This window comes from Mesocricetus auratus, unplaced genomic scaffold (genome assembly GCF_017639785.1).
Source record: "Mesocricetus auratus isolate SY011 unplaced genomic scaffold, BCM_Maur_2.0 Super-Scaffold_100010, whole genome shotgun sequence".
NCBI classification, from domain to species: domain Eukaryota; kingdom Metazoa; phylum Chordata; class Mammalia; order Rodentia; family Cricetidae; genus Mesocricetus; species Mesocricetus auratus.
The window spans coordinates 71,970,342-71,995,525 of NW_024429194.1; the positions used below are offsets into that span (position 1 = coordinate 71,970,342).

The following is a 25,184-nucleotide window of genomic DNA, read 5'->3' on the forward strand; positions in this document are numbered from 1 at the left end:
CTGATGTCCATCTGAAAATAACTTGGCTAGTTAAGGCATGTAGTCACAATGTTCAAAACTGGCCTGCTGGGTTTTTGACTTTCTTAGCTGGTGTGGAGTTGAAATAGCAAAGAGAAAAACAGATGATGCACGAAACTATTCTAAACAAGTAGCGTATGACACAAGGCTACAGACATTCTGTAAATTAAAATTTGTCATAAAGCACCATTACTTTGGTATTTCATTTAAATGCAGAGGGATTGCAGACTATACCAACCACTAACACTTCACCCCCCTCCAGTACCATTTGGGCCTCTGCCATGGGTCTCAGTTGGGTAGGTCATCTTCATGGACTTTGCTGACTTGAAGATGGTGGACCAATCTCTTGCATGGTGATGGGCTGGAGCTCTTTACCCTGTGGTATGTAGACATTATAATTCATTTTATTTTATGTATACGGGTATTTTACCTGCATGTATGTATGTGCACCACACACATATCTGGTTCCCTTGGAGATCAGAAGAGGTGAAAAGAGCCATGGGTCCAGAATTACAGGTGGTTGATAGCTGCCACATGGGTGCTGGAAATAGAACCTGGGTCATCTGCAAGAGAGGTCAGGGCTCCTAACCTCGAGCTGTTAAAATATAACACTTGTAAGTATTACATTTTAAAGGTGACTTGTTTTGTTTTGCTGTTTGTCTTTTGAGGGTTTCTCTGTGTAACAGCTCTGGCTGTCCTGGAAGTCTAGGCTGTAGTCTAGGCTGGCCTCAAACTCACAGAGGTCTGCCTGCCTCTGCCCTGCCTCCCATATGCTGGGATTAAAGGCATGCACCACCACTGCCTGGCTCAAGGTGATTATTAAATGAAGAGGAGGTTTGAGTTTAGAAATGTGAATCCCTCTAGTTGCCTTGAGTTCTATGTCTCCCCTGTCACAGTTTGAAGTTCGAGCCCCATGTCAGGGCTCGGCTCCAGTTCCCTCAAAAGTCATGGAAGTGAGTATGCTGCCTCACCTTGGAATGCCAGGGCTGTCAGCCACCCCTCTCCCCTGTACCCCAATCCTGTGCACTGGTCAGGTATAGTCCAGCCCTTCCCCCCAGATGCGGTCCTGCCACCTTTGCTCTTGACTGCTGTGATAGTGTTCTCAAACTCCCCATTTGCTGTTCTGGGTTCCTGGCCCGTTCCCTTCACCCCATCTAACAAGGACACACATGTGCCTATGTCTGTGGTCCCTCACTGTCCTGGAAGGGCTGCACAGCCATTCACACCTGGGTCTGCCTTTGGTCACACTTTCTAGTACCTACACCTCCCCCAGCCTGTCTGTTGTCCCTCAGCCTTTGGTGACTCAACTCGGTTCAAAGCTATTCCTTCTTCCGTGCCACCCTGACTGGCAGGGTACCAGTGACACTCCTCTGTCTCTCTGCTTGATCCTCTCTTGATGTCTTGCTTATTTCATAAATATAATCTTAAGGTGGTAGTTTCAAATGGGTCTACCCTCCCCTAAGAAGGATATCTGCACTTTTCTCATTATATTCTCTCAATATTTTGCTGTGTGTGTGCACTGTAAATTCGAAGTTAAACACTGTGATCGTGATACCTGAATATGTCTTGGATAATGGGCCAGCCCCTTCGGTACTTTTTAGAAAGTTCCTCCTTAATTTCTTCCCATGGTGGTAGTTTTTCAGTAGTGAAGTTCTTAAAGATGTTTGTGATAAACCCCAGACCCGGCGAAGCTGAGTCGGTTGAAGGTCAGAATCTCAGTGAGGTGACTTTCTCAATTATGCCGGACACAAGTTTGTTTGTCCTGCATGCCTTTGGGTGTGAAAAGGAGTTTCCAAGAGTAGTTGGGAGTAGAGGGCAGAGCAGGCCAAGGCTGCTGGTTTGCACTAGCTGTTACCCAGGCAAACATCAAGTAAGTCATCCAGGTCTGTATTCTTCACGGCTGACATCTTCCAACAGCAGGGCTCTAAGCACCTACCTGGTGGTAGTGTCATGATCAAACTCTTAGATGAAATAACTACAAGGACAGAAACAGTAGGGCTGATGGAGAGTGCTGGGAGCAGGCAGCTTGCCAAGGAAGAGTCTGGGCTTTGGGTGTGCAGGGTGCTGTGGGACGGCCAGAACTCCATCACTCTTGTCTGCTTCTATGTGGAAAAAAAAACCTGTTTTACCTGACCCCCCCCGAAAAATGGTTTGTGCTCCTCCCCCAGAAGTTTTAAAATTGACCTAACTCAGACTCAGGCATTTTAGAGATGGGGCACTCACTGTCACAAAGGCTAGCCTTGCAGAAGTAATCTGTCCCAGTGTTGGCAAGGACCTGCTGAGAGAACAGGCATTTAGCCCCCTGATGACAAACCCTGTGCACCGGGGTGCTTTGAAGTGAAGATGGCCCCACTCACTGAAGTGGGGGTGGGTGGGGGTGGTAGCCAGGAGGTTTTGGAGTCATAAATACAATGGGATGGAGTGTAGAAACTGTTGAAGAACCAGTGCTCTCTAATCATCGTGCTTTAAATATAATCAAAGGGTAAAGAAAGTAATTGGAGACCTTGGGAAGCTGAAACTTATCATAACCCTCCATAAATGCCCCTAACTCCAGAAAAAAACCTCACCACCTGCCTCCCAGCCCTTCCCTGGGGTGGGGCAGGCTCAGCTAATAGGAACAAGAATGTCCAAATGCTCAGTGGTCTCCCAGGCCACAAACATTTGGTACCAACTTGCAAGGGTAGAACAGCTTACTCCAGTTATTCCTCCAGCGTTTGGCTTATTGATCTAGACAAGAATTGTGATTGAAGCTGGGCAGTGGTGGTGCACACCTTTAAGCCCAGCACTTGAGAGGCAAAGCAGGTGGATCTCTGTGAGTTTCAAAGCCAGCTTAGTCTACAGAGTGAGTTCCAGGACAGCCAGGGCTACACAGAGAAACCCTGTCTGGGGGGGGGGGGGATGAATTGTGCCTGATTCTACAGATATATGATGATTCTGGTACTTGTCCATTGTAAAAGCCAAATTACTGCCCTCCACCATGCCCCTGCTGAAGATTAAAGCCATACTTGTCCACTGCCCCTCAAGGTTGGGTGAACGAGACGGCCCAATGAGCACTGCAGCCAGTTAGCTGTTTTCTCTTTGTTTCTGTGTGCTCACCTGGGAGCCACCATTGGGTTGTCCCCCTCTAGAGCTCTCTACCTTACTTTTGGGAACGCATCTGTCACTGGACTTGGGAGCTTGTGGTCTCAACCAGACTGGACGGCTAGTGAACCCTAGGATGCTTGTGTCTCTCTCTAACCCCAGCACGGAGGAACAGATGTGCGCAGCTGGCTTTTCACATGTGTGCTAGGGATCCCAGTTCTGGTCTTCATGCTTGCACAACCATCCCCTTTACCCAGTGAGCCACCTCCCCCACCCAGGGAAGTGTTTTGCAAAAGAGACCTCAAGGTCACTGTAGGCAGCTGGCACCAAGGTTTCCTTATAGCCTGTACTTTATCTCTTTTTACCAGACTCGATAAGCTGGCATTTGACAAAATACTAGCTTTGTTCCCCTGCCCTTGTCACATTTGTTCTCCTAGAACAACCCCATCCTTAGGACAATGGCTTAAGCGTAGAAGTGGTGTTACTTGGATAAGCTATGGACCTGAAAAGAAAACTGTGGGAATCATTTATTCACTGAACTCGGGCTCACCGCAATGCTCTGATATGTGCAAGTCACAATGCTGTTTCCACAGAACAGAAGACAATAGTGCCATGACTAAATCGGCACCCAGTATCAGGCGGTGCTGAGTGCAGAGAGGCCAAAGGAGAGAGTGATGCTTGGAGTAAGTGGGGAAGACGGGAAAGACGCCCCTTGGGGTGGAGGCAGCTAAGCCCTGAGAATTTCTGAGTTTCCTTTCTCAGCCCCCTAAAGTGTGATCTTCAAGTAACTGAATTGTCTGCCTCCCTGAAACAAAAGGATGCCGGCCGGGGGGCACGCCCTCTATCTGCATAGACTCACTGTTGACAATGGTGATGTTTTCAGATCAGGCGAAAAGTCAGTTTCATTGAGATTGAAAGTCAGTAGGAAGTTTCTCACTGTTCCCAAACTGCCTCACTGGCAGAAACACAATAGACAAGTTGACAGTACCTGTTGGAAAAGCGGCAAACGGTATTTACAAGTAGTTACCCTGTAACACGCCCTCAGTGGCTACATTTAATACAGATAAGCCTCACTACAGGATGTGGTGGGAGTATTTGTGTGTCAACATTCAGTGTGAAACTAGCCTCCTATAGGGCTGTTACATACAGAAACCCTGTGGGGGTGGGCAGCGAAAGAAAGAAAGAAAAAGAGAGAGAGAAGAAAGAAAGAAAGAAAGAAAGAAAGAAAGAAAGAAAGGAAAAAGAAAGAAAGAAAAAAAGAAAGAAAGAAAGAAAGAAAGAAAGAAAGAAAGAAAGAAAGAAAGAAAGAAAAAGAAAGAAAAGGTTCTTGTGGATATAGTCAACCTGGCTTCATAAAATCTGTGTATCTGTATTTTACTGACAGGCCAGTTTAGAGGGTGATGTAAATCAATAACCGGTTGCACATCTGTTCTATGGATGCTATTGGCTGATGTCTTTCCTGAAAAGCTCAAACAGAATGAAGTAGGGAAAGGGAAATTTGAGACAGGTGTGGTGACACTCTCTGCTAATCCCAGCACTGCACAGCAAGTCTGAAGCCAGCCTGGGCCGTATGAAAAACCCTGTCCAAAAATAAAATAATAAAATAAAAACCGCACAAGGAGACTGAGATATGGGTACCGTGGTGATTTTCACAGATCAACGGGGAAAGTGTGTGTCAGTAGAGGTTTTTCCACAAATTCCCATGCCCTCAGGCCAGATCCTCTTTGGGGGATCGCCTGGAAACCTTGAAGCCACTTGAATCACAAATAGTGATTTGTGATGTCTGAACTGTTTCCAAACTAGTCTAGTAGCAGAGCCAGAACTTTTTGGTCTCTGCCACTTTAAGAAAGTAGCAACTTGTCCTCGGCTGCCTCGAGCTGCAGCAGAGATAACAGAATTTGACCACACAATTATTTACTTGAGGGAATCTATTTATGGCAACCCGTGTCTTTTTAAATCACAGCCACAATAGGCCATTGTTCTCTATATAAATAAATATATGCTACACTATCGTCATACTGAGTCTTAAAGTAGAAACTGTTGGCATTCACGGTGCGTTTCTCTACTAGCGTTTTAGGGAGGGTGGAGCACCTAGTGTTTGTCACCCCTTCTCTTGGCACTCCAACACACACCTGAGAAGGCTGCTCTGTCCCGATTAAAGCTTGTAGCTCAGGAGACTCCTGGACTTCAGCTGATAACCAATTACTAATGAACATTGCTAATTGTCATTGCTTTCTGGGCTTGCTTTGAGGTCCAGGTTTTGCTTCCCCGAGCCCTTTCTGCAGACAGATGAAGCCAAATTCCTCTCTTAAAGCCCCTAAAAATAGCACAGAAATAAGATTAACCTGAACGTGCGTGGGGCGTTTTCTTGTGTTTCAAGGATGATAGTTAAAAACCTTCACTGGCTTCTTAAGTGCGTGTGCCTGACTCCTTTGCTTTAAAAAAAAAAAATCTCCGGTTAATCCGTAGGAATTGCTTTCATTTAAATGCAAGGAAGTCTTAAGCGGGGAGAATTCGTATGTTAATGAACCCTTCGGAGTGAGAACTGGGTTAAACGCGCCATTTGCTGGCATTGTTATGGACTGCAAGGAGATGATTTGTGTAAGCGGCAGCCCTGTGGGGATGGGGTGTAGCGCCGTGGCGGAGCGCCTACCCAGCGTGTGGGGCCCTGAGTTCGAGGCTCGGCACCGCCCCCTCGCACACTGGCCCGCGCGGGCACCTGCGGGCGGGGGAAGTTTACAGAAGCTCTCCCGGGCGTCTGCAGTGCGCTGGTCACAGTCCTGGGCGGCTGGGGATGGAGCGCGGCTGGCGGCGGTGCTCCCGCGTCTGGGTAACTTTCCTAGGAATGCCGGAAGGGCGGGCGGTCCCCGGTGGACACTTGCCAGGGGACGGTCAGCGTGACAGTTCCTGGAAAGCAGGCGGCGCGACCGGCGGCTCTGAGCCAGAGCAGACCTGTGGGTGGAGCGCGGAGCGTGCGAGCCTGTGCTCGGGGACCGGGTCGGGGGCGCGGGGCGTGCAGGTGCGCAGCACTGGCTGGGCGCGAACGCGGGGCAGGGACAGCGGGGACCGCACCGCGGGGACAGGATCGCGGGCGTGGACGCCGGCCTCCACGGTACTACCGGGGCACGGGGCAGACCGGCACGAAGCTCCCCCTCGCGGCGAGAGCCACCGCTGCTACCTGGGCGCAGGGTCGAGCCTGCTCTGGGGATCTGGGTGGCCCCCCTGTTGTGTCCCCGAAGACGGTGACATCCTTCCTCCTAGCCCATCTTGAAAGGCTCGCGTTAAACCGTAGGCGGCCAAAGCGGGCGGTGTGTGGAGTTTGTTTTCACGACTCGAATCTTGTCGCGTACTTGGAAGTGTTTTCTCGGGAAACGCGTTTCACGAGAGCTGTAAGTTCCACAAAGGGGACGTTGTTCCTGGAGCCAACAGGTGACGGGGGTGAAACCCGAGTCTGTGTGTATATTGGAGTCAGGTCTGGCCGCTGTTTCCTTGGGCCGCGCTGAAAATAGAAATTAAAAAAAAAATCAGTGGGAGATTGATGGGAACACAGTTTTGAGAAAATGTGTCTCCCGCTGTGGAAAATGATGGTCTTGGTAGACTTGGCTTTTCGTGATTCGTCACAGGCCACAGCATGCCAGCGTAGATCTCTCCAGAAGTATCTGTGGCAAAGCACCATGCCTTGTCATGGGATTTCCTCCTTTTGTTTAGCAGTCTCTTACCGTCCTGGAATGTATTTGTGAGTGAAGTTAGAATGCTGTCGAAGAGGTCCTCGTTCCCTCTTGGAAAAACTGGATAGTATTTTGGCAACTGGTGGCACATCCCAGCCGGGAAAATGGGCAAGTTGCGTGGAGGTTTAACCTGGAAAATACCCGATGGCAGATGCCCACGTGCCCCCGCTGGCTGGTGCGAAGCGCTTTGAGTAAAGGAAAACGGCGTTAGCTTTGTGAGGCTTGGTCTTCCACCACAAATGAAGCTGTCTTGGGTTCTGGTAGCAGTGACTTTTGCCCCTCGTGGGCCACAGGCATGGAGTGTCCTTGGGATGTGTAAAAACTCTAAAGAAATTATAACGCTGTGTGTGTGTGTGTGTGTGTTTACTGGGAAATTCACATTTTGATTCCAACGCTTTAGTTCCTTCTGGATTCATTTTGAGTTAAGGGCATCATAAATGGAAATGTGTATAAGCATAAAGCTGTGTGACTTGTGTTTGGAGAACAGACGTGTGCAGGCTTCTGTACTACTGGAGGTGTGCTCCGTTACATTTGGTTGACCTGTATGCTTTAGTGTGTTAGGGCAATTTTGAAGGAACCTGGAATGACATACTCTGTGCACTGAGGCCCTGCTAACAAACAGATTAACAAAGAAGCTGTTCGAGTTTGTGAGTCACCAAGTGGCACTTAGCAGCAGGGGACACCTAGGGAATTTTAGCCCAAATCACTGTCTGTCCAGGTAGTCAAAGGGTTTCCTAAAACTACTATACTACCATGGTGATCTTCGAATAGCAGCAGGCATGGGACTTTATTGGGAAGTATTGACAGTTAAGGATAGGACCTTAGACTTCATGGAAGCATTGGCGGTTGTCTTAACGATTTTTTAATTTTATTTTATGTGTGTGGGTATTTTGCCTGGATGCACATATATGTGTACCACATGCATGCCTGGTGCCATGGATTCCCCGGAACTGGAGATACCGACAGTTGTGAGCTGCCATGTGGGTGCTGGGATTTTAACCCCAGCCCTCTGGAAGAGCAGCGGATGCTCTTAACCGCTGAGCCATCTCTCCAGCTCCTGGACAGTTTTAGATCTGCGTAATTTTGATGTGATATGGTGAGCTGGTCCAAGCATATGATGACTGACGGGAACCAGGGCAGGGCTGACAGAATGAAAACCTGCAGAATTGACTCCCACGGACCCTCACTTCCCTCCTGAGCTGCCCTCCCATCTCTCAGCCATACAATCTCAAAACTGTAGGTCTGTTCATCACCCCTTTCCTGTTAGTTTGTTTTACTCTCTTCTCCCGAGCTATCTTGTGTAGGCTTCTTTAGGAAGTAGGTGCCCCTCCCAGGATTCTTTTCCTCTTTCTTGGTCATAATTTTCAGTGTCCATCTTCCTGGAAGGTCAGAAACATCCTCTGACATTCCCCACGGTGTCAAGGTTAAGTCTCCAGCCTGGCCGGTACTATTGCTGACAGTGTGGCCAGAATCTGTCTCCTAGGAAAACAGCCTTCTCCACTGCCAGTTCTGGAATTTCATAGACTATTGCAGAGCTTCTCAACCTGTGGGTTCCTAACCCCATGGAGGCTGCATATCAGATAACTATGTTACGATTCAGAAGAGAAGCAAAATTACAGCTACAAAGTAGCAACAAAATAGTTTTATGGTTGGGGTGACCACGGCATGAGGGACTGTATTAAGGGTCAAAGCATTAGGAAGGTTGAGAGTCACTGGCTTAGAGGAGCAAAGGCTGATCTTTACGTCTCAAGGTCAGTGAGAACACTACCCCTCAGTTGTCCTATGGAGAATAGAAAAGAAAGTGATGACTAATGCCAAACTGGTGGGGGTGGGGGCAGAGCTGCTCTCTGGCTGGGTGGACTGACACCTTCATGTCCTGAATGCCATCAGCAACGCTCGCGCTGAGGAATGCAAGCCCTCACTGTAATCAATTTGTACATTTTTTTTCTTTTTTGGTTTTTTGAGACAGGGTTTCTGTGTGTAGCCCTTGCTGAATTCGCACTTTCAAGCTCTGCCTCATTTACAAAATATTAAAAGCAATAGATTTTAAAGATCTCAAAGTTGTTGGTTATGGGCAAAAGGGTAAGGCTTAATAACAGACAACCTAGGCGGGAATCAGACATGAAAACAGTGAGCCAGGAATTGTGGCAGACACCTTCAATCCCAGCACTCAGGAGCCAGAGGCAGGTGGATTTCCGAGTTCAAGGCCAGTCTGGGCGATACAGTGAGTTCCAGGACAGCCAGGACTACATAGTGAGACCCTGTCTTGAAAACAACAACACCTGCAGAAAGTTTGACAGGTGCCAGAACAGTGAAGGCCAAAGTCTGGACCCTGGAGGCAGCCCCTTGTGCTGGGATGACCCCAGGCTACACCCATTCTGGGTGAACAGTGCCTTCTAGGTCGCCCAGCTGGATTCCATCTCCTGCTTCTGGAACTCCCGAAGCGTGTGCACTTTTCACTGTGCTCAAAATGAAAAATGTTACCAGCCACAGGTTCGGTCCTATAATTTACACGCAGGCTGCCACTAAAAAAACAAGGCCATTTATATAACAGAATTTGGAGACATTCCTATCACAATGGCTACATTTACTTAAAATTCCGGCTCCTAATGGAATGTCACTTGCCTCCTTTTTTAATTTTGTTTTAAAATTTTATGTGTACGGGTGTTTCGCCTGCATGGATGTCTGTACACCACACCTGTGCCTGGTTCCCAAGGAATCCAGGAGAGAGTAGCAGATTCTCTGGGACTGGAGTTCCACCATGTGGGTGCTGGGAATTGAACATGGGCCCTTGGAACTGGTTGCAGGTGCTCTTAACCACTGAGCCGTCTCTCCAGCCCCAGTTGCTTCCTTTCTAATGGACCCCCCTCAACCCATCAGCCGTGACCTTTAATCATAAGAATGGAATGGACGAATCAAGAGAAGGCCCTGCATTGTGTCTCTGAGTAGATGAGGGCATTCTCTGACTTGGGGACAGGGGCCCTTCGTACAGTACACTAGCAGCTGTGTATAGTTGTTGCTCCACCTAATACTGCTCCGTAGATGGTATGCATGCTCTGTGTGGCACGTGTCATGTCCAAGGTTAGTGTGGGAACCGGTAGGAGCTGCCTCCAAGGCTGCTGGAAGTGGTGACCAGTAATTTCTCACAATCGTTTGCCCTTAAGAGGCTAGAACCCGCCAGAACTCCAAAACAGAGTAAATCTCAGGGGTTAGCACCCTGTCTTCGTCAGTAACATGTTCCTATTCCAAATGTCACCTGTCAGCTTCAAGCAAGGTTTTTCAGTGACAGTAATGTGACATTCTCCTGTGGTACGGTGCGGTTAGTAAGTTTGATACCGTGTATTCGGAGAATTCCTTCCTGGTTGCAAAGTCTTCTGTAGCCTTACACCACCTTCAGAAAGACAGCAGTTTGGTGTGTGTGCCAGCCAGAATGGAGTCAGATCCCCCAAGAGCTGAAGTAGGAACTAAACTCAGGCTCTCTCAAAAAAGGGCAAGTGTTCTTAACCACTGATTCATCTCTCTGGCGCCACAGTTGCTGGTCTTAAAGAGCCAGGCCTTGGGCTGTTTGATGAGTCATGAAAGGCCCCAGAACTTCAGAACTCAGTTTCCCCAACACTAAACACCAGATCGTCCACCCAGAGAATCACTCTCACCTCCTGGGTCAGATGTTCTCTTGACAGGTATATGATGATTGAGAAGACATACATCTGCAGGCTCTGTGTGTGGTTCTTTTTAAATAGTGAAAGTCGCTAGCTAGTCTTCCAGAAAGAGCGGTGAGAAGAGACAAAGGAGGGGCGTAGAACTGTTAACACTCTGCATGGCTGGGTAGGCGGTGTGGAATACACCCATGATAACCCCTAAAAATGTATACCAACTCTACCAACCTCCAGCTTATTTCTCACCCAGATGGGCCTGCCCCTAAGACTCCATGCCCCTGGACAACTGGCCCTGAGGCTCAGTAGGTGCTGAGTGAGACACCTCCCAGGTCACACCGCTTCATACAGTAAATATTAAAATGCTAGCGGTAGTAGGTAAGCTGGCCACCCCCCTGGGCAAAACCAAAGCCACCCTTGGGATGAAAACGACTCGTTTTCCTGACATTGAACTCTTTATGTAGTCAGAAAGTAAGTCTTCAGAAGTGGGCAGTTCATCCACGTAACTAGTAGGGGTGGTAGCATTCACAGGGATCGCCTCCATCAGGATGGTTGAGGCACCCCACAGTTTCAGAGAGTAAAAGGGGATTCAGATCTTTGGCATCATTGAGCAACTTTAGAAAAAAATGGTTTGTCATAATTTGTAGTCTTTTATTTTCTCCTTTTAAGATAGAGTAACGTTTAGTTTTTAGGTTCTTTTTAGTAATTGTGTCTCCTGTCATTCTCCCCTACCCCACCCTCAGCCAGGTTTGACAACGAATGCTCCTATTTCAAAATTCACTTTTTAAATTGCATTACAAAGTACCAGTTCTCCAGGCAAGAGTCTGTGAGTTCCTAATTAAACTCTTACTTTCTAGGCCTCCCTCTTTGGCCCAGGGAGGTGGATCTTTCAAGGCAAAAGGAAAAGACCCAAAATGGCTTCTGACTTTCATTAACACATCCCCTTTTATTGAGGGGGTGGAGGGTTGCAAGGGAGAGCCCTGCCTAAGACAGACTGGCCTACACCTGTGTGAAATGACTGAGGTGAGGACACCTTCCCTTGGGTTGGGGTGGACAAACGCTGAGTTTACTGGCTGGGACCACATCTCTGGGGTCACCATTTCTCCCTGGGAACAACCCACCACGGCCAGGAGACAGGTGCTTCTCCCTCTGTGAGTGGGTCAAAGTGGGAAGTTTAACATGTTCTTGCTTTATAAATGGAGAACTACATTTTGATGGCCATGTACTTTACCAAGTGATTCCCCCCAACACTAAGTATTTAGTGTTGCATTGAGAGAGTTGCCGAGACATGACTTCACCCCAGGTTGGGGTCCTTTTAGGAACTCAGCCTTTCCCCCAAGTGTAAGCAAATGAGGACGAACGTTTACTAAGTCAGAAGAATTCCTGATACCTGACTTTGGCTTTACACCTTCTACAATTAATTTGTTGTCTTGAGCCCTCCTTTCTGTAAAGTGAGGAGACTGGACTAATCAACATTTTCTTTATATACTTTGATATACAAATTTATATATAAAATCAAAATACATAAAGAAAACTGAAGTTGGGGCTGGAGAGATGGCTCAGAGGTTAAGAGCACTGACTGCTCTTCCAGAGGTCTTGAGTTCAATTCCCAGCAACCACATGGTGGCTCACAACCATCTACAATCCAATCTGGTGTATATGTAATAAATAAATAAATCTAAAAAATATTAAAAAAAAGAAAACTGTTGTGAAGGTTCTTGTTTTCTTTCTTAATGCCTTGTGAGAGGGACCAGAGTCAGGATCAGTGTCTTGACACCTTTATTGGCCTTTTGCTGAGGTGGCTTTTTTCCCCCAGAGATTTAACACCTCACTCTGACCAATAGTGAATTGGTTCCATTTAACACTCAATAAGCACTGCCTAACTTTTCAGTAAATAAAGTGTTGGTTGGTAACGCGATTAAGCATCAAGTGGTCTGGCTTTCCCGTGACCTGGTACTGTCTTCCTGCTCCTTTACTGCTTGAGGAGGGAATTCACTGAATGGCTGCTTGAGTTGAGCCCTTTCTAATCTGTGTGTGACTCAGGTTTGGTGCCATGGATTAGAAGTTTCAAATGTGCGGTTTGGCCCAGGGGGTCCACTCTCGGGCAGTCAGCACCACCTGGAATGGAAAACTTGCTTAGGAAATATGAGGCACCGAGTAGCATCTCAGCAGCCATCTTTCTGGATAGCCGATGGTGGGTGAGGCAGGGAGGGAGCCCAGTTCCCAACACGTCTTTCTAAACTCTTAAGACCTCACAGGATTTCACTTGTAGGGAAATTAGTCAGCAGAGTGTTTTCTTGAGTCCTTGCCAAATAAATCATGAGTAAGAAGTATCGTTTAAAGGCAACTGAGAACTCTAGCGTGGTGGCCTTTCTTCTTTGGTCCTGAGCTGGTTAAGGAGGATCACTTCCTAATCGTTTGAGTGGTACTGGGGCTTGCAAGTGACTCCAGGCATTTGATCCCTTTCTCTGGGCCCGTCAGCATGTAAACAGCTATTAACCAGACACTCTTGGAAAGCAGAGTTTTTACATCTCTTTCTCTGTCACCCACAGCAGCCATTGTTGGATGTCCTGTGACTGAGGAGCCAAGTTTTAAACCTCATTATTATGCCTTTGGAGATGGAGCCCAAAATGAGTAAACTGGCCTTCGGGTGCCAGAGAAGTTCCACATCAGACGATGACTCTGGCTGTGCGCTCGAAGAGTACGCCTGGGTCCCCCCAGGCCTCAGGCCCGAGCAGGTAGGAACCCAGCTGTCCTCTTTGATTTGCTTTCCAGGGATGTACTCTGTTTGGCAAGCCCCACTCCTCCTTGTCTGGATTTGCTTTCTAAGGTCCAGTTTGGTTTCTTAGTCGAAGCTTCCTGGCTTCGAACTCATGCATCATGTCCCCCCCACAGTAGCACTCTGCCTCTGTTGTAATTAATGTATAATGCAGGGTACTGCGGGTTTGCTTTTTAGTACCCTCGTGAGTCAGTCTCCAGGCAGGAGGAACTTATCTGATTTGGATTTTTTTTTATGAAGGTGGGAGGGTGCCTCCGGGGGTACGGTGTGTATTTTGAAATGGGGTCTCCCTGTGTAATCCTGGCTTGCCTCCAACTCACAGAACTCACAGAGACTTGCCTTCCTCTGCCTCCCAAATGCTGAAATGAAAGGGATGTGGCGCTAAGCCCAGCCCTTAGTGTTTCAAAACTTCAGTAAGAATGGAAGAACCGCATCCTAGCCAGCTCTGCCTCTCCCGTGTCCCCACGGAGGCCTGATGCAGTGTTGCCAAAAAATTCGGCCTTTGATGAAGCTTCAGTGTACCACTGTCTTTGTTTTGCTGTTTTAGGGATGGTGGGAACAGTGTATGCCTACTTTTTAAAATTATTTAACTCTGTTTTATGTGCATTAGTGTGAAGGTATGAGATCCCATGTGGAGTTTCAGACAGTTGAGAACTGCCATGTGGGTGCTGGGAATTGAACCCAGGTCCTCTGGGAGAGCAACCAGTGCTCTTATCACTGAGCCATCTCTCCATCCCCCTGTACGCCTTTTTTTATTTCCCAATATATCACGTCATCAAAGAACTGTTGGTAGATCTTACACAGGCAAAGTTACCCTTCACAATAGAAGATCCCAGTCTGGTGTCTGGTTGTTGAGTACCCTTTCTTGGAAGGTGGGAGACAACCTCTTTGAGATAGGGTGTCCCCATATACTCATGACCTAGTGCTAGTGACAGTAAGGTAACAGAAAAGCTGCTGGAGTCACACAGGAAGCAAAAGTATGCTGGCACAGCAGTTAGGGAAGGGGATTTGGATAGACTGTCTTTTGGGGAGAATCCCTTACATCTGAGATGGTGTTTGTAGAACTCATGCTAACCGACAAGTCCCAAGGTCCGGGATATCTTCTACTTAAAGCCCTTTGATTCCATCTCAGCAGAGCTAACACCAGCTCCGCATGGCTCTTCTCCTGCTTTCTTGGGGGAACTGAAGCCGGATAGCACAGATACCACCCATGGAAAGCCTGTAAAGTGGATAGAGAGCCACAGAATTCAGAGAGAAAACCGAGTCTGTTTGTTAGAGGCTGGCTCTTGGATATTTGTCACATGAGCCTTTGTGGTCATTTACAGAATTCACCCAGGACTCTCCCTTGATCCCTCAGCTGACCTTTGCAAGACTGGGGAACAGGAACCGTAAATGTGTTCATTTGATAGCGCATAATTTATGATGCCCTTAATTGTCACTACAAATTGCATTCCTGAGGAGCAATTTAGCAGCTGGATGCTAGTTGATGCTGGCAGATGCAAGTTTACACCGCTGCTGAGTTGGCTCAGCTGGTCCCCTCATTAGCTGCAGGGGGCCAGACCCTGTAAGGAGGGAAAGGTGAAGATGGGCTGGCTGCTCAGACCCTCCTTTTGTGTATTGATGGCATCCATCGCCTGCTGCTCCCACAGATTCAGCTCTACTTTGCCTGCTTGCCAGAGGAAAAGGTCCCGTATGTTAACAGCCCTGGAGAGAAACACCGGATTAAACAGCTTTTGTACCAGTTGCCACCGCATGATAATGAGGTAAAGTAACAGGAGGAAAGCCAATTAGTAAAAAGAAAATAAACAGCAAGCATCCAGGGGCCTTTCAGAACCCCAGCTCTTCACTGGCTAGGCCTCTTTGGCCTTTCTTAAAACATTACCTTAAGAATACCCCCCCTCCCCGTTTTTTAAGAGAATAGAGAAAATAGCACCAGAGCGGGGACACTTCACACAAGTTGTTTTTGGTCGTGTTTTCAGCCACCACCAATTATGGGGAGCTTTTCCTTCCATGTGCAGGGCGAGCACTTCAGGGTAGTTCGGGATTGAAGACTGGAGTGCCTGCAGGATGTGGAGTTTTGAAAGTGGCAATCACCCAGTTTCCACCTTCTGTGGAAGGTCTTTCTCGTGCTGATGAGGGCTGCAATCAGTGTCCCTTCTTCTAGAGGCTGAGAACCATTTTACTGTGGTGTTTGAGACAGGGTCTGGATCATGATATGTAGTCCAGGCTGACTTCAAACTCCTGGAGATCGACAGGTCTTGGTCCCATGGGTACTGGGGTTAAAAGCATGAGTCACCAGGCCCAGCTGAGGGTTTGAGCAGGGCAGCTAGGTTTGCTGTGTTACTTCTGGGAACACTGGGAATGAAATGGTCCTGACGTCCCTCCGTTCTCTTTCCTGTGCAGGTGCGGTACTGCCAGTCTTTGAGTGAAGAGGAGAAAAAGGAGCTGCAGGTGTTCAGCGCACAAAGGAAGAAAGAGGCTCTCGGGAGAGGAACTATTAAACTCCTGTCCAGAGCAGTGATGCATGCAGTGTGCGAGCAGGTAGCCCTGTCTAGAGGGAGCAGAGGGTGGGTGGGAGTGGTGTGGATGGGGTGACCCTAAGGGTAGCTGATGGCTGGAATGCACACCCTATAAAAACTCCTGAAGGGGGAAAAAAAACCAAAAAACAAAAATTTTGTAACAATTCTTACCATCAGCACCGCTGTGTGTTTGAATGACACTGTGCCTTGTGGGGGGAGGGGACCTTGTATTTAACAGAGAATGAAGACATTCTGATCCCTTACTAACGGTTCTCAGTAGGAAACAAATGTACAGTGGGAACCAGCTCAGTCACACTGGAAAGAGCTAGGAAGCGTGGCTGTGTAAGGTGTGATCTAAGATAGGATAGCTGTTTAATCACAGCAGGAGTAGACAGAAATTAGAGCTATCCTTAAAAAAACTGGTAGTTTACTTAAAATCAAGGAAAGCTGGAAATCCAGTCATTTAAACGAAGGACCATGTTAATTTCAAATCTTTGTCTCTAGTGTGGACTCCAGATGAATGGAGGGGAGGTTGCAGTGTTTGCCTCCCGCGCAGGCCCTGGAGTATGCTGGCATCCATCCTGCTTTGTCTGCTTCACATGTAATGAGCTACTGGTCGACCTCATCTATTTCTATCAGGATGGAAAAATTCACTGTGGCAGGCACCATGCAGAACTGCTCAAACCTCGATGCTCAGCCTGTGATGAGGTAAAAAAAAAAAAGTTCACCCCTTAATGATGGAAAAAATAAGCCAACAGCCAATATTCCACTGTTCACAACTAAGCCAAATATGTGTCTCCTGTTTTGTTCTGCATGGATATTTTTTAAGATATAGCTGCCCATTCACAGTGGAATTCTATGCAGCTAATAAATGGAGGGCAAGCAGGTGCTTTAGCTTGTCCATGGATGGATGGCGTCTTTAAGGAAATGTAGGATGGGAAAACACTGTAGAATATGTAGAATGTGGCCTTTTTTGTTTTGTTTTCCAATATAGAAAAGAAAGAACTCAATGTAGTAGACATGTTGTATACAATTAGCAAAGATTAGAAAGACAGACCAAAGTCAGTTGAGGGCATAGCATAGGATGGATGACAGCGTAAAAAGAATTTCTTTCTCAGGCTGGAGAGATGGCTCAGCGGTTAAGAGCACTGACTGTTCTTCCAAAGGCCTTGAGTTCAATTCCCAGCAACCACAAGGTGGCCCACAACCACCTTGAATGAGATCTGATGCCCTCTGATGGCATGCAGTAGATTGTATACGCAATAAATAAATAAATAAAATAAAAATAAGGTTTTTTAAAAAAGGTGCACCTGCTGCAATCAGCAGTGGCTTCCCATTAAAATTTTTAAAAAGAATTTCTTTCTCTTACATTTTTATTATTTATTTATTTATTTATTATTATTTTTGTTTTGTTTTGTTTTTCGAGACAGGGTTTCTCTGTGGCTTTGGAGGCTGTCCTGGAACTTGCTTGGCAGTCCAGGCTGGTCTTGAACTCAAAGAGATCCGCCTGCCTCTGCCTCCCGAGTGCTGGGATTAAAGGCGTGTGCCACCAACGCCCAGCTACATTTTTATTATTTTATAAGGATTTTGGTATTTTTTTTTAATGGCCTCATAGGGCTAGGTGGGCTTCAAGTTTACTATGTAGCTGAAGTGAACTTTGAATTCCTTATTCTCCTGCCTTTACCTTCCACGTGTTGGGATAATAGATACATACCATGATGACCACCAAACTTTTAAAAGTTGAAAATATACTATAGATAGCCGGTACACCTTTCTCCTAGCTACCTGGTGCTAGCGTCTTCCATAACTGCTGTGTCTAGTAAGAGCAAGAATTACCATTCATGCAAGAGCCTGCCTATACTTATGGGCTTTACTTAGATGGCCTTTTTTTTTTTTTTTTGAACCATCAGTGAGTTTATTTTAGGTCTTTAGGCAACCACACAGGAAAAGGACATGTGATTCCCTGTAATCAGGAATCCTCCTTGTGTCTTGTCTTCCTCAGTCTGGGACAGAAAGTTTTCAGTTTATATATCCACACATATATTTCCTTAATGAAATATATATGCAGGTGACCCCTGTGTCAGACAAAAGCATTTCCTATACAACTGATCATATAATTGCAGTCTCACTGTGGCTGTGTTCACGTCACAGACACTTGTTTCAGTTAAAACGTACATAGGCCAAAAGTTACTTAACTACTAGTGTGTGCTTTGCCAGATTATTCTACCAAAACAGTCCTTGGGACAAAAGTGTGACAAGTGAATTCTCTTTTATTTAGCTTCCTCTTTTTCCTTAAAAATTTATTTTTATGTGAATTGGTGTTGTGTCTGCATGCATGTCTATGTGAAAATGTCAGGTCCCTGGAATTATAGTTACAGACTGTTGTGAGCTGTCATGTGGGTGCTGGGAATTGAACCCGGGTCCTTTGGAAGAGCAGCCAGTGCTCTTAACCCCTGAGCTATCTCTTCAATTCCCTAGCTTCCCCTTTTCAATACTGCCAGTTTATATTCTTGTAGACAATGAAAACCTATCTATCTGTAGCACATATTATAAAATATTACATATTTCATGATAGAGTTGACTCTTTCTTTCTTACATGTATGATGAACACCAAGAGTATAAACACAATATACTCAGTCAGACCATGCATGCTGTTAAAGCCATATCCTCACTGGGCATGGTGGCTCACGCCTTTGATCACAACACTCAGGAGGCAGAGGCAGGTGGACTCTGAGTTGGAGGCCAGCCTGGTCTACAGAGCGAGTTCCAGGACAGGCAGGGCTAGCTACACAGAGAAACTTGTCCTGAAAAACCAAATAAACAAAGGGATACACTCTTCCAACAGCACACACCAGGCAGGTAGAAAAGGCATATTGCTTTTTGAACTCATTAATGATCTGATGAGGATTTAACTTAGTGGAGAAGTTAGATGTAGAAAATTAGAGCAGTTAAAGAACATACAAGAACAAGTTAACTTTCTAAATCAGAAGATCCCCTTCAACTTGAAACTATTGTTTCTTTTTCCACTTCTCTTTGTAAACGTTCAGAGCTTTGGAAGCAAGCCAGCAAGGACAGTTTGGGCCTGGACGTCCCCCTTGACCAGGAACAGGCTTTGCTTCTGTTGGCACCGTCCTGACTTCCAAGCACTCGCCCTGGCCCTTCACATTCCCTCAGCTTTCTCCTGCAAACGCAGATGCTCTCTTATTGCTAAGTTCCAGGAGCCAGAGCTATGGCATGCTGGGCTTGGCGGCCTCCGGGTACCCTGTCAGCAGCTCAGCTCCCTGTCCCACCTCACTATCTGCCTCCGCTGAGTTCTCCTCTCTTACTCCTGGGTCTTGTCCAGGCAGCTGTACTTGCTCCCCCAGGGCCGTGTAGCTGGGCAGAGATGACATGTGCCTTGTTCCACCGCTAGGATTTTATAGTCACACACACACATTCTCCTCTCTCTCTCTCTCTCTCTCTCTCTCTCTCTCTCTCTCTCTCTCTCTCTCTCTCTCTCTCTCTCTCTCCCCCCCTCACCTAGAGGGCCACCACAAAGGACACCTCCAGCAAGAATGTCACCACAAGACGAGCCCCTAAGGTGGCACCTGCAGACTGGTCACTGAGATACGCTATTTTTCTATTTACTTTTGCATGTTGATCTTCCATCCTGTGGTTCTGTGTTTCTTTTTAAAGATAATTTTTGCCGACGAGTGCACAGAAGCCGAGGGTCGCCACTGGCACATGAAACACTTCTGCTGCCTGGAATGTGAGACAGTCCTGGGCGGACAGAGGTACATCATGAAGGATGGCCGCCCCTTCTGCTGTGGCTGCTTTGAGTCTCTCTACGCCGAGTACTGTGAAACCTGCGGGGAGCATATTGGTAAGTGTCGCTCCCACCCACCTCCTGTCTGCCTCGTCACACAGCCACAGCCACCCACGATTATCGGGTCTTGCCTCTTTGTGAACGTTTGTAAAAATTAAGTGTAATTTACATGTGTTGGCGCACACGGCACTTGAGTGACTGTCAGGTGAATGCTGCATTCTGATTGTTCACAGCAGCGAACACAGAAGCAGCGAACACTGAGCTGACAGTCTGGGGAATGCTCATTAAAGTTCCCATGAGCCCATGGGGATTTTCCTTTTTCCAGTGGGGCTGGGGGAGTAAACCCCGGGGCCTTGTGTATACTAGGAAAGCCCGGTCACACCATTTTCCCCATCAGTTTCATTTGTGTTTTGGGTAAAGCCTCTCATTGGACACACGCTGGCAGCAGTGAGCGGGCAGCCAGCAGCACTTGGCTCATAATTAGAAGCTTACTTGTATCTGCACTAGACAGTGGTTCAGCCTTCTGCCCCAACCATGGTCGTCAGCAAAAAAAGAAAGAAAAAAGCACAGCAATGCAAAAGTCGTGGCACTAAACACATCCAGTGCAGGGATCATAGAAGGGAGGTGAAACCCACGGGTCCCTTTGTATGTCCTCAGTGAGGGATGTGTGTTGGTCAGTTTAAATCTTCATCCATCTGCAGGTCTGTCAGGGGCCGTCTTAAGGCTATCAATTTTGGGGTTACATTTAAATAATCCTTTGAACAGAGCCGTTGAAAACTACACTATCTAAAAATAGGGAAGGTTAACACTATATGAACCCACACCTGACAAGACCAAGACAACGCCGAACCAGATGTGTGGTGCACACTTGTAGTCTCAGTACTAAGGCAGGAGGGGCGGGATTCAGAGTACCCTGGCTCACGGCTGGCCTTGATTACACAATGGATGTTGTCTTAAAACAAAGCCCACAATGTTCCTGTCACCCACAAGCCCCTTCCTGTGCACACCTTTCCCTAGCACCCAAGTGTTTCCCTACCTCTTTTAAAACAGGTGTGGACCACGCCCAAATGACCTATGACGGGCAGCACTGGCATGCCACAGAGGCCTGCTTTTCCTGTGCTCAGTGTAAGGCCTCCCTGCTGGGATGCCCCTTCCTTCCAAAGCAAGGTCAGATTTACTGCTCCAAGACCTGCAGCCTCGGCGAAGACATGCACGCCTCGGATTCTTCCGACTCTGCATTCCAGTCGGCCCGATCCAGGGACTCGAGGAGAAGTGTGCGCATGGGCAGAAGCAGTCGCTCTGCAGACCAGTGCAGACAATCTCTGCTCCTGTCTCCTGCTCTGAACTACAAGTTTCCCGGTCTTAATGGCAATGCTGATGACACCCTATCTCGGAAACTGGATGACTTGAGTCTGTCCAGGCAGGGAGCAGGTTTTGCCAATGAGGAGTTCTGGAAAGGCAGGGTAGACCAGGAAGCCTCCGAAGATCCAGAAGAATGGGCTGAGCATGAAGATTATATGACACAGCTCCTCCTCAAGTTCGGAGATAAAAGCCTCTTCCAGCAGCAGCCCAGTGAGGTGGATATTAGAGCCAGTGAGCACTGGATACCCGACAACGTGGTTAAAAACAAGCCCGAGGTAAAGCCAAATCACCAAGGCCTCGTCAGTAAGAAGTATCAGTCTGATATGTATTGGGCGCAGTCCCAAGACGGGCTGGGTGACTCTGCCTACGGTAGCCATCCGGGCCCTGCCAGCAGTCGAAGGCTGCAGGAGTTGGATCTGGACCATGGTGCGGCAGGGTATAACCATGATCAAACCCAGTGGTATGAAGACTCCCTGGAGTGCTTGTCTGACTTGAAACCAGAACAAAGTGTCCGGGATTCTATGGATTCTTTGGCATTGTCCAATATCACAGGTACGTCTTCCAGAGATTGTGGGGTGTTTGAAAAAGCAGGCACTAAAAGGTTGGCTAACAAGTTACCATTGAGCACCAGTAGGGGGTGTATTATTTAAAACTCGGGACTATCCGAGATGTTTCATTTAAATGCCACAGGACAGTAAAGCAGGCATGTCTGAGGTGAGTATGCATGCATAACATTCTGAACATAGCTTGTTGTGAAAGGAGAAAACTGACTTGGATAGGGGTGTCTGTGTCTGTATTATAGGTTAGAAATTCTGTATTTAGATTATACCATATGAATTGTAAGATACTAAAATTAGCCTGAGCATGTTATACATTTATAACTGTTAAAAGAAAATTCCTGGATTGCCCTGTGGCAAAGATTGCTCAAAAGAAAAATCTTAAGTGTTTACACCAGCGTGTTATATGAATTTCATATGAATGTTTGCTTAGAACACAGGAACGCTGCATGTCTGCCCCTAGTTCACAGACTAGTACTAGCCAGTACTTTATACTGCTGTCATAAAGCCAGGTACGGGTCAGTACCATCTGCTGCCAGAGTGGTTTGTAAGGGTGAGCCACTGCTCCCTCCTGGCTCCTGACTGTCAGCCATGAGTCCAATTGTAAAGGGAAACTGAGGCAGCATGGTGGGTGAGACTGTGCCAGACCCTGTACTACGTTAGCTTGTCACCCAAACCGGGTACAACTGGGTAACAGTTGAAGCATGAAAGGCAGGGGCTGGAGGTAAAGCTCAGAACGACAGGGCACTCGGCATGTGCAAAACCCTTGATTTAACCCCTGGTGCTGAAAGCTAAAAGAGTCAAAATGCCAGAGGCCGACAGCTTTTAGGAATAATGGTGCTGAAAAACAAGCTATCTTTAAAAGTAGGCAGTTACAGTCTCTTACAGGAGCCTCTCAGGGGTCCATACCTGTCTCCCCCTGGCCTAGGTCCCTAGAAACGTGAGTAAAACAGAGATCACTGGTCTTGGTTTAGAAACAAGAGCAATCTGAAAGTGATGTATTTTAAAAGACTGAAGTAGAATGACCGACAAAGGGCACAGGCTGGCAAACCTTTGCTTTCAACAGCTTGGTTGTCCCTTTTTGGCTAGGTAGTACAGTTGTGGCCACTGGGAGAAGCAGCCACAGACAACCTCAGTACAGCTGTGCTCTGCTGTGACTACATACGGCAGGCTGCTGGCCAGTCTCAGATGATGACTGTCCACTCCGAAGGGGCTGACGGACATTCAGATGAGAACAAGTGGCTCTGAGAGCCTCTGCCTGTGACTAGGGGTTACTGTGTGCTGCTCGCGCCATGTACTAGAACCGTCTTTCAGTTCCCTGGCAGCATTAACAAAGTTCATGCGCCTCAGTTGGTAGACGATACACATTGGCTTTCCCAAGTGTTTTAATCAGATGAAATTTTCTTGGAGATGCTTATCTGCACCACATTTAATGTTTGTGAGGATGTTAGGGCTTGCCAGAATCACACCGTGTTTTGGGTTCTATTGCAGGGGCATCAGTGGACGGAGAAAGCAAGCCAAGACCATCGCTATACTCTCTGCAAAACTTTGAGGAGATGGAGGCAGAGGACTGTGAGAAAATGAGCAACATGGGAACTCTGAATTCCTCCATGCTGCATAGGAGTGCGGAGTCCTTAAAAAGTCTGAATTCCGAGTTATGTCCAGAAAAAATCATGCCCGAGGAAAAGCCAGTACACCTGCCGGTACTCAGAAGATCCAAGTCTCAGTCCAGACCACAGCAGGTCAAATTTTCAGATGACGTCATTGACAACGGGAGCTACGACATGGAGATCCGGCAGCCCCCACTGAGCGAAAGGACTCGGAGAAGAGTGTATCACTTCGAAGAGAGGGGATCCAGGCCTCATCACCATCGCCACCGGAGAAGCCGGAAGTCTCGGTCCGACAATGCCCTGAACCTGGTCACAGAAAGGAAGTACTCTCCCAAGGACAGATTTCGGCTGTACACCCCTGATAACTATGAGAAATTCATACAGAATAAAGGTGCCCGGGAGCTCCAAGCATACATGCAGAATGCCGACCTCTACGGCCAGTATGCCCATGCCACATCTGATTACGCCCTACAGAACCCAGGAATGAACAGGTTCCTGGGGCTCTACGGGGATGACGATGACTCCTGGTGTTCGTCCTCCACGTCCTCCTCCGACTCCGAAGAAGAAGGGTATTTTCTTGGACAACCAATCCCTCAGCCTCGGCCGCAGAGATTCACCTACTATACAGATGACCTTTCTAGTCCAACTTCGGCACTGCCCACCGCACAGTTTAGTCAGAGGACAACTAAATCCAAGAAGAAAAAGGGACACAAGGGCAAAAACTGTATTATTTCTTAACCAAGTAGACCCGAGATTGTTTAAAAGTTTAGCCATTTAACCCGGGACTTTGACCTTTTATTCATCATAGGAAAGTTGCTACAATAGTGTAAAGTGCTTTCTTGACCTATGTAAATGAGAGCTCTACTGTTTACAGTCAGATTAACACACGAAAGGGGTGGTTTCCTCCAGTTGCCCTTCCTGAGTGGTGCCAGTTTAACACACTGTCTTGTGCCCGGGGAAGGTAAATTACAGCTGCTTTGGTCTCCAGTCCACAAGAGAACACTCCAGAAACTGCCACCGGGTGATTGGACAGTGTGCATTTTAGAAGACGGGAGAGCCACCATTGTGAGCAATAGTGCTTGTCATTAACTTAGTCAAGTTGGCTCAGGTCCTGAGTGGTGTCGTGTTGTGAGGCATGCATGTCACCATGATGACCTAGCTAACACCGTGTGTCCCATTGTGTGAGGCAAACTTGTTCCCCTTCAGCCCTTATTAGCCAGGTAAACATATTGTATTACTTCCAGCTACAGATTGAAAGGCCTTGCTATTTATATGTAGTATTTCATAGACCTAAGTGTATTCCTAATTTAACGGTGCAAATATTAATGTATATACTGTACAGTTGAGATTTTAAAGCTGATATTTTTATATCCCTGAATTGCAAGATGTTTGTTACACTGCCGTGCTAGATTCGTTAGGGAACCAGAAACAGCATTTATGGGTGAGATGATGGCTTGTATTTTAGTCAGGGTTTATAAGTTTAGACGGTCAATTTATATTGCTTAGTGATGGAAAGTTGTTTTTTTTCCCTTCAATATTAAAAAAGGCTCTGTATGCATGGTGGGGCTATGTACATACTTGTTGCTGGGGCCCTGTTAATCTTACAAGTGTTATTTATGGGTCAAGCTTTGTAAACTGTATAAATGTAAAGACAAACCCCACACATACTTCTGGAGTATGTGGTGAAACCAAGGAGACTGTTTGAGTGTTCTTCCCTGGGCAGGGGGAGGTCTCTCAGCAGGTGATATCGTCCATACAAAGAGCTTTCTGGAACAGTTTGTGTAGACTATGTAAAGAGAGGTTATTTCTTCTGCCCTTCCTTCCCTTCCAACTGGTTGTTGGCCTTTAAAAAGCAATCTTGAAAACCAAGTTTCCAGTTACAGTAAGAATAATGAGCCAGAGTCCCAGTTCACGAGGCTCTGGCTAAACGGAAAATCACGCTGGATTTGAACTCATGAGCAGGTAGTTTGGTCTGTGCAGTTCTTGCATTCACATCTCAGTCCTAACTGAAGGTCCCGGTGTCACCCTGGGCCTTTCAGGGAGGTGTTTAATAAAGACTTAATAAATGACAA

General features: G+C 47.1%; 1 protein-coding gene across 5 annotated transcripts in view; it reads left to right on the forward strand.

Moving 5' to 3' along the window:
• Prickle1 (prickle planar cell polarity protein 1) overlaps nt 1-25,184 on the forward strand; it is a 97,327-nt gene extending 72,143 nt beyond the window's left edge. The window contains exons 1-8 of one of the 5 annotated variants that reach the window (XM_021225480.2): nt 5,844-5,929; nt 13,033-13,218; nt 14,909-15,022; nt 15,663-15,800; nt 16,283-16,486; nt 19,454-19,640; nt 20,634-21,497; nt 22,994-25,184. In XM_021225480.2, the coding sequence (XP_021081139.1) occupies nt 13,087-13,218; nt 14,909-15,022; nt 15,663-15,800; nt 16,283-16,486; nt 19,454-19,640; nt 20,634-21,497; nt 22,994-23,850 (2,496 nt within the window). In that variant the 5' untranslated portion in view covers nt 5,844-5,929; nt 13,033-13,086 and the 3' untranslated portion in view covers nt 23,851-25,184. Of the gene's footprint in view, nt 1-5,843; nt 5,930-6,129; nt 6,212-6,279; nt 6,489-13,032; nt 13,219-14,908; nt 15,023-15,662; nt 15,801-16,282; nt 16,487-19,453; nt 19,641-20,633; nt 21,498-22,993 lie in introns of those variants that run through there. The other 4 variants (XM_040753931.1, XM_021225479.2, XM_013111363.3 and 1 more) reach the window with 4 other exon arrangements.